At 41.5% G+C, this 8,680-nt stretch overlaps 1 protein-coding gene across 4 annotated transcripts in view; it reads left to right on the forward strand.

Annotated features, from left to right (window-relative positions):
• The window catches only part of JPH1 (junctophilin 1), an 87,475-nt gene extending 79,253 nt beyond the window's left edge, over positions 1–8,222 (forward strand). The window contains exons 5-6 of one of the 4 annotated variants that reach the window (XM_047783726.1): positions 5,632–5,727; positions 5,907–8,222. In XM_047783726.1, the coding sequence (XP_047639682.1) occupies positions 5,632–5,712 (81 nt within the window). In that variant the 3' untranslated portion in view covers positions 5,713–5,727; positions 5,907–8,222. The remainder of the gene's footprint in view (positions 1–5,631; positions 5,728–5,906) is intronic. The other 3 variants (XM_047783727.1, XM_047783725.1, XM_047783724.1) reach the window with 3 other exon arrangements.
• The last annotated feature ends 458 nt before the right edge of the window (positions 8,223–8,680 follow it).

An 8,680-nucleotide genomic window follows, 5' to 3' on the forward strand; every position in this document is an offset into this window, starting at 1 on the left:
TTCCTACCTTTTAAAAATTCTCAGCTTTTAAAATTATCTAAATATAAATCAGATTAACATGATTAGCTTTTTGAGAGTCAGCCTCCATATTATAGATAAATGGTTTTAAAAACAATAACTTTTGAGACTCATTTCAGCAAGCATTCACTTTTTAATTTTAGCATTGATATGTCTGTATCCCGAACTATATAATATGTATGATAATTTCATCACTACTGAATTTGTTAAATGTAATAAGTCACCTTTCATGTGGCTTTTAGCATTTATAGCCATAGGTAAATAGGCCTCACATATCTATTAGTATTATTTTGCCTGACTTACAAGGGGGGAGTTCAAACAATGCAAAGCCAGATCGTTTGTACCTTTGGCCACTCAGTAGTGGGGTTCAGGTGATAGCCAGAACTCCCCAAGGGGAAGCCTATGTCTCAGGGTCCCTTCCATTAGGTGAGTTATCCAGCTCTGGTCTGTAATAGTCTTTCTGCAAAACGTTGCTAATAGGTGTGTCTGGTAAATTCACAGCCTCCGTGCTTAGAAACAGCATTTGTTTTATTTACGTGCAAAACAGTTGGTTTGGAGTTAGCAGGCACAGCTCACAGGTTCCCTTACATGCCTCCAGGGAGGAAGGAGGCGGTGGATCTGTGCCTCCATCAGGACCAAGGTGGCCCCTTCCTGTGACGAGTCTAACAATTAACCTTCTCTTCCTAAGAACAACAGAAAGCTGCCTTTCACACCCCTGATAACGGTTTTCTTCATAGAGAGTTAGGATGTGATAAAATCAGCCTAAAGGTATTCACTGAATGACCTGTAGAATACAAGGGCACTGCATACCATTTTAAGATTAAAAAGACATGTGTAAGTTAGAGGTTTGCAAATAAAAACTTGGAAATCCATAGAAGCATTCACTCTGAAGCAGACATTTGAGGGAGTTCCTGTCAGCGGGTTAAGGACCTGACTAGTGAGGATATGGGTTTGATCCCCGGCCTCACTCAGTGGGTTGAGGAACCAGCGTTGCCACGAGCTGTGATGTAGGTCAAAGACGCATCTCGGATCTGGCGTTGCTATGGCTGTGGCGTAGGCCGGGGGCTACAGCTCCAGTTGGACCCCTAGCCTGGGAACTTCCATATGCTGCAGGTGCAGCCCTAGAAAGAAAAATAAAATAAAGCAGACATTTGAGGGAACTCCAGACTGAAATCCCTCCAGGCTCTTTGTGGGCAACTGCAAGAGACGTTGAGTCAGAATCACCATTCATAGCGTGGCTGACCAAACAGTCTGCAGTTTCAGTCACCCAGCTTATTGAGACAGTATAGGCTAGTGGGGAAGGGTATGACCTCTGATGCCAGACTGCATGGGTTCAAATACCAGCTGTGTTACTTAGCAGCTGTGTACCCATAGTCAGGTTTCCTGACTGCTTGTGACTTGGTTTCTCATTGGTACCTGGATCACAGGAGTCTTGTGACAATTGAGTTGATTCTTAGAAAGTTCTTAGCACAGCCCCTGGCGCGGAGAGAGTGTTCAAAACAGCTCTGGTTGTCATTAGTGGAGGCAGAAATAGTTCATAAATATTCCAGTGGATTTTGACCCATCTTCTGGATCTTGACTCTAGAAACACGGAGAGTCTTCTGGGACACAGGCTAACACTTAGGAGAAAGAAAGGATTACTTTAAAACCACCCTCCAGTCTGTGACTCCTGTGGGCAGGGGGTACATGTGGACTCATGTCCCAGGAGGGTAAATGCTATGTGATACCAGCATGTTTGTAGGATTCTGCAATAAGGTGTCTCAGGTAGGAGGCAAGAGAGCAGTAGCTTTCGAACCTTATCATCAAATAGACTAGTGAAGGATCTTTCTCTTTGGGAATCTCAACGCCTCCCGAAAACTGCACTTTTTTCTTAGTAACTACTCTGATCAGCTTCCAAGTTTGGGCTGTACCCGCCTTTTTTTTTTTTTTTTTTTGTAATTGTTAGAAAACCTGAGGTGTCCTTGTTAAATCAGGTTTGAACCACACACACATACAATGAATACATACTAATTAAACTTTGCTCTTTGCATGTTTTTGGAAAAGTTTAGGTTTAACACAAACTGTACTAACTTCAGAAAATTCATAATTTTAAATGAGTGATAGTCTGTTCAAGAAAAAAAAAATGAAAAAGTTTCTTGAGGGAGAAGTTCTTTCCACATTTTGACTGCCTGCACTTTATTTTCTAACTGCCTGAAAGTTTCTTCCAGTCAAGACGCCACAGCTTCTTTTGTTACACCTGTCCCAGTCAGTCTTGAAAAGCAAGACTGATTTTTTTTTTCCATTTTGCTATTTTAAGCTACAACTGGCCACCACAGTCATATTTACGAGACGGCACCTTAAAGCTTGCCATCCTGTACCAGCCTAGGTAGCTGAAGAACACAGAGGTCATGTCTTGATACACGCCTATGAAACGTAGCGTGCCAGAATTTATTTTTTACCTGGTTGCTGTTTGCGCCTTTTATTGGTGGTTTCCCCTCATCTCCATTGTGAGTCATCTTTAAAAATAGCTTCATAAATGGAGCTGGTACTGGTAAGATAAATATATGTGTGTATTAGAATATATACGGGAGGAATGCGTGTTCAGTAGAAAGTGAGTGTGTGTCAATACACACACACACACACACACACACACACACACCTAAAATACTAAACAATTCAAAAAAGCTAGATAAACCCAGAGAACTTTATAAGGATTTATGAAATGGGAGTTAAAGGGTCAGACACACCCTCGGTTTTTGAAGGTAGCTATACTGAAGGTACTTTTATTATTCTGCTTTCCCAGGATCCACTGTAAGGCACCAAAGTCTGCATCATATTGTTCTGACCTTATTACTTTTTCTCTTCTTCATGTGCCTGTCTTGGGGAATTACACGTGAAATCCACTGGCTCAAAACAGTTGAAATGATCCCCAAATTCTTAACATATGCATGAGCAAAATCTAATTAAAGTTTGTATAGCAATAGCATTTCCTTAATCTCCATGTGGAGTTTTAATGTTAAAAGATCATCTTAAAAAAAAAAATCGTCTTGGAGTTCCTGTCATGGTGCAGCGGAAACAAATCTGACTAGGAACCATGAGGTTGCGGGTTCGATCCCTGGCTTTGCTCAATGGGTTAAGGATCCGGCGTTGCCCTGAGCTGTGATGTAGGTCGCAGACATGGCTCGGATCCCGAGTTGATGCGCCTCTAGCGTAGGCCAGCAGCTGTAGCTCCCATCAGACCCCTAGCCTGGGAACCTCCATGTGCCGCGGGTGTGGCCCTAAAAAGACCAAAAAAAAAAAATTTAAATTACTGCCCGAGTTGCAGGAGTTTCCTACATTATTCCTATGTTCTGAGTTAGCCGTTATGGAGCAGTTACATAGGTTCTTTACTCTTCTGTAAACTTGGAACACAGATATTCTAAACAAACCATTGGTCAGTATCAAAATTTGATGTTTTTCTGATACTCTGGACCCATATGATATAGATGAAGATGCAGTTTTGAGATCCTGCTGTACAGCACAGGGAACTATACCCAGTCACTTGTGATGGGACATGATGGAGGATGATGTGAGAAAAAGAAAATGTGTGTATGACTGGGTCACTTTGCTGTACAGCAGAAGTTGATAGAACACTGTAAATCAACTATAATGGAAAAATAAAAATCATTTAAAAATAGTTAATGGGAAATTATTTTTTAAACTAAGGCCTGTGGCTTTAATAGCTACACAACATGGAACTCTGAAGTAAACAAACTAAAGTTTACTCCTGGTTCTAACTTGTTCCAACTGGCTGAGTAACCTTGGGCAAGACACTTGCCCTCTCAGTTTTCAGTAAAATGGGACTAATCATCACTGAAGAATTAAATGTGCATTTTCCTCCCATTTGCCTGGGGTTTAGGAACCAGGCTTTTCCTTCTTCCTAACAGTCCCTGTAGGAAGGGCACCCACTTTGATTCCTCCTCAAACCCTGATTTTATCATCAGTCACCTGGTTCTTCACTTAACACAGTGACGGTATCTGTTCCACCACCACACCATGGCACCTGGAAAAGACAGGTTTTCATTGAGTATTGGTTGCCTATATGAATGACTTGGACAGCCCTTATGTGAGAACACACAGTGGTGAACAAGGCCAGGGCCCTTGGGGAACTCAGTCGAGGCGGGGAGATGGCAGTTAATTAGAAATGCCAATCAAGTGGGAAGTGTTTGTTAGGATCGAGGAAGAACAGGCCCTCTGACCTCTGTTGGGGAGGTTGTGCCCTCCTCTGGAAAGGAGGCCTCCTTGAAGGTGGGATCCAGACGCTGGACCCTGCGATATGAGCACTGGAGCAATGACAGGTCCAAGGTCCCTTGCTCACCTCCCCCACCCCCCAATCCCACCCACAAATTACTCTAAAACAATACTTGAGGAGTCGGTGACACAGTCTCCGTTGTCTCAGTGGACATTCATATTATAGTACAACTGTTTCCCCATCTGCGAAATGAGAATAAAACTACCTACCCCGGATCCCTTGTAAGGCAAGTTTTAGAACACTTGATGCTACTTAAGAAGGAGCGACGGGTGGAGTTCCTGTCATGGCTCAGCATCCTGGAGGACGTGGGTTCGATCCCTGGCCTTGCTCAGTGGGTTAAGGATCCAGAGTTGCCGTGAGCTGTGATGTAGGTCGCAGATGTGGCTCGGATTTGGCGTGCTGTGGCTGCGGTGTAGGCTGGCAGCTACAGCTCTCCTTGGACCCCGATCCTGGCAACCTCCATATGCCATGAGTGCAGCCCTTTAAAAAAAAAAAAAAAAAAGGCATGAGGCACTGTTATAATAGGAAATACCAGAGTTGCATCTTTAAAATAAAGATGGCTGAGCCCAGTGGCAGATGAGAAAAGATGGGTCCTAAAAGGTTCGTTGGTTGGTTTGTCTGAAACAAGTCAAGTTTGGGTGCCCTGGGCTGTGTAGTATTTATTATCGCAGTATTCACCAGAATAGGATTCTGTGATTTGTTAAACTATAACTTGATTTCGCAGATGCTGTGGCTGTGAGCAGAGAAATTAAAAATGCAACCTGCACCATAATTTCTGACAGGGTCCAATTTCCCACTTGCCATTTTTGCTTTAAGGAAGGGGTCATATCCAAAAAGAAGACCAGGAGAAGCAAGAGTCAGAGAACCGAATTTTGAGTTTTTTCCTAAACCCTTCCTGAGTGGCCTCAGGAAATCCTACAGATTTCACTCTCCTGTTCTGACTGCCCTTATGAGGAAACGATTCTTCCTCGCCCCAATTACACCTTAACCAAAAATGCATATCTAATTCCCGTCTGTTTCTAAAGCCATTACGGCGAGCTCTGTCTCACCCAGATTGTTGCCCCGTGTTTTCAGGCGAATGAGCTAGATTGTTTTTTAAGTCATGTAGGTTTAATCCAGACTAGTCTCCTTTTTAAGTGAAAGTTCAGAGATGATTCCATCTAAATACAGCATAGCTATTTTTAGTTTATACCTTTTGGATCCGCTGTCATAATTCATGCCGTATTTACCACAACTGTGTCGGGTTGTTTTGTTTTTCATGTTTGTGGCCATTGCTTTTGTGAACGAATTTTATCTATCGCCATTGACACGGAAAAGTGACACTTGTTCTGCTTTGCTTCCAGGGCCCTAATTCAGTTATGATCGTCCTCGTCATGCTGTTGAATATCGGGTTGGCCATTCTTTTTGTTCACTTTCTAACCTGATTGGAATTAGGAAAGGTAAGAATAGCCTTAATTTATCCATAAAAATCACAATATAGAACATCTCTTCCCATATTCAAATTGACCTTTAAAAAAAAAAAAAAACCCACCACGTATTGTCCTTCACTTTAATTTTGGCTGCGCCCGAATGCGATTCAACATAGTTACTTAATGATGTAACTGTTTTGACCCTTCAGTGAAGTCATGACAACTAATGGTGTTAGCCCACAGTTCTCCGCAGTGGTGTCATCAGGCCTTTAAATGGCACACCCCGGGCAGACTCAGACACGGGGAAGGAGGCTTGGAATTAGGATGGGATCGCGAGAGAGATGAAACTTGGAAAATGCAGCCAGAGGACCTGTTCGGTACCCCCCCACACCGGGAATGCTTTGTGGCTTTGGGGTCCTCTGGGAGCTAAAGCAAGCAGCCCAGTGTCGGAGAGCAAAACTTAATAATCATTCTTTTTTAAAATCTGCTGAAGCAGCCCCATCGGGCGAAGTTCTTGGCATTGGCTACTCCATCTGTCCTAGCGGAGTGTGACTAAACTGGAAATGTATGGAGCTGCATCTTTCTTTCTTTCTTTCTTTTTTTTTTTTTTTTTGATGGAAGTCAACAGCTGCCTGACTATTTTACCATCTGACGTCTTTAGTAGGGAGCTGGGGAAACAAACGGCTGCTGGAGGAATGCAGTCGGAGGATTGTGTTGCTGCGGCCGGGCTTCCAGCATTCACTCCTCTCTCATTAGAAGAAATAGGTAGCAGCATCACTCACCAGTCTTATGCCATGACCTGCTGCTTCCCATCTCCTGGCACGTCCCCGGGAGAAAACGTTTCGTTGGCTTGTGCACGACTATGTTCATTTCTGCGGTTGATTTAAATCCGATGTCTAGTCACCTTCAGCATGCGTGCGGACCTGGCTGGAGGAAGCACATGTCTCGAGGAAGAGAAACGGGAGAATTCTAGAGAAATGTGTTGATTTTTCAGAGCAATACATCCTTCTTCATGTCGTTGAGTCTTCCTAGACCTGTAAAAGGCTATTTATCTTTAAAGTGTTAGCAAATTTGAAGGTACTCTACCTTCCTAAGAAATTTAATTTTAAACATTTTTAACACTACTGAGACAATATATGTATGCACTTAGGAGGTGCTCAATTTTACAAACTGAGAGACAACAGAATTCTAAGAAGTATAGTCAAAATGTTGCATGCATTGCAGTAATCGGTGTTCAAAGGATTCAGTTTCATTGCTGACGTACTTTTCCAACCAAATAAAATCTTGTCAGTGGCTATGTTAATTCCCATGAAAGTTAAGCAAGATGCTATTAATAACTGCTCTTCTCTTTTTTTTTCTCCCAACTTAAATTTTTGTTGAATACATTCAGGTAGAGCATAAAGCTTTGTTACATCAACGCTTCTCGATTTTATGCCTTCTGTGTCTTTCAACAAGTCCTTTTTGTAATTTTATTTGACATTTTAAAGGCTTAGACCTTGTTGTTGAAGTGTCTGTCTTTTGCAGTCCTTTGTTATTCTGACATAATCTGATGATTTTTTTTTGGCTGTTTTATAATTTATTCTTTATTACTCAGAAGCATGCTTATTTAGGGAAACTACATGGTCTTTATAAAAATAGTTCTTTAAAAAGAAAATCAGGGGAGGAAAGGTATCTGTTCAATCTCTGGAAAACATTACACAGAGGAGAGGGAGCTATAATCCTAAGTATCTTCATGATCTGCATGGTTTCATCAGGTTCTTTTGACCTTGTCTGCTACTTTTTCAATGCAGAAGAGACAGTTCCCATGTTAGCACAGGTGTGGACTGAATGCCGAGTCCCCAGTGGTGTTTTTTGCAGAAGTATAATACATTGAGACTCCTGGGTGTGACCAATGTGGAACAAAGAAGAAAGCAGAAAGAGAGCAAATGAAAATTACAACTTGTATATTTATTTTTTACATTTTGCTTTGACTTTTAAATTTAGGAAGTACGTTTTTACCCAAGAAACATTCAAGTTCCTGTGTCAGTCCCAATACTCACCGCTCCTTCCTTACCCCATAGCTCTTTACTGCTGGGAAAGCTGATTTTTTTAAAAAAATAAAACAAAATATTTAATCTTAAGTGTTTATTTCAAATGTGTAATGCTTTGGAAATAATGGGTAACAGATTATAAAGGATATGTTTATAAAGTGAGCATGTTGGTTCCATTTATAAATATATGTATGATTTATAAGCTTTTTTAAAACAAAGCTCAAATTGTGGGTATTTTTCTAAAATGTGCACAGCTGTATTTTACATGAAAGGCTCTTTCTAATGGGTTGTTATACTGTACTCTACATTTTGGACAGCACATGAAGTCTGCCAATGTACTTAATAAAACATGACTTTGTTTATTTAAAGTTTCTTGCTGTGAAAAAGAACTCCCTACCTGTGAGTTCCTTTATTTATAATCCTTGAAACCAAAATGTATAATGTACAGTTTTCACAACTGTATCTGCTCTAATAAAAAAAAAAGTTGGTTATTAATAAAGTGGCAGGTGTGTTTCCTTTGAGAGTAAATTACTGTCTTGAGTTATGTGGAATTTGGGGGCGATAATGGTGTTAAAAGAAAGATCTGCCGTGAGTTCCCATTGTGGTGCAGTGGGAAAGAACCTGACTAGCATCCATGAGGATGCAGGTTGGATCCCTGGCCTTGCTCAGTGGGTCAGGTTTCTGGTGTTGCTGTGGCATAGGCATGTAGGCAGCAGCTCCAATTCGATCCTTAGCCTGGGAACTTCCATATGCTGCACCCGCAGCCCCTAAAAAGCAAAAAGAAAAGAAAATAGAGATCAGCTGAAAAATTAACAATAGAAATGGGGGGTGGGGAGGGGAGGGGGGATCTTAAAGAATCCAGGTGGCAGAAAATCATTACACTGTGCCATTATTTTCTTCTACATCTCTTTCACCTTGGGCCTTTCAGATCACTTGGCAAAATAAGATTCATC

The sequence above is a fragment of the Phacochoerus africanus genome, chromosome 6, assembly GCF_016906955.1.
Source record: "Phacochoerus africanus isolate WHEZ1 chromosome 6, ROS_Pafr_v1, whole genome shotgun sequence".
In the NCBI taxonomy this organism is placed as follows: Eukaryota; Metazoa; Chordata; class Mammalia; order Artiodactyla; family Suidae; genus Phacochoerus; species Phacochoerus africanus.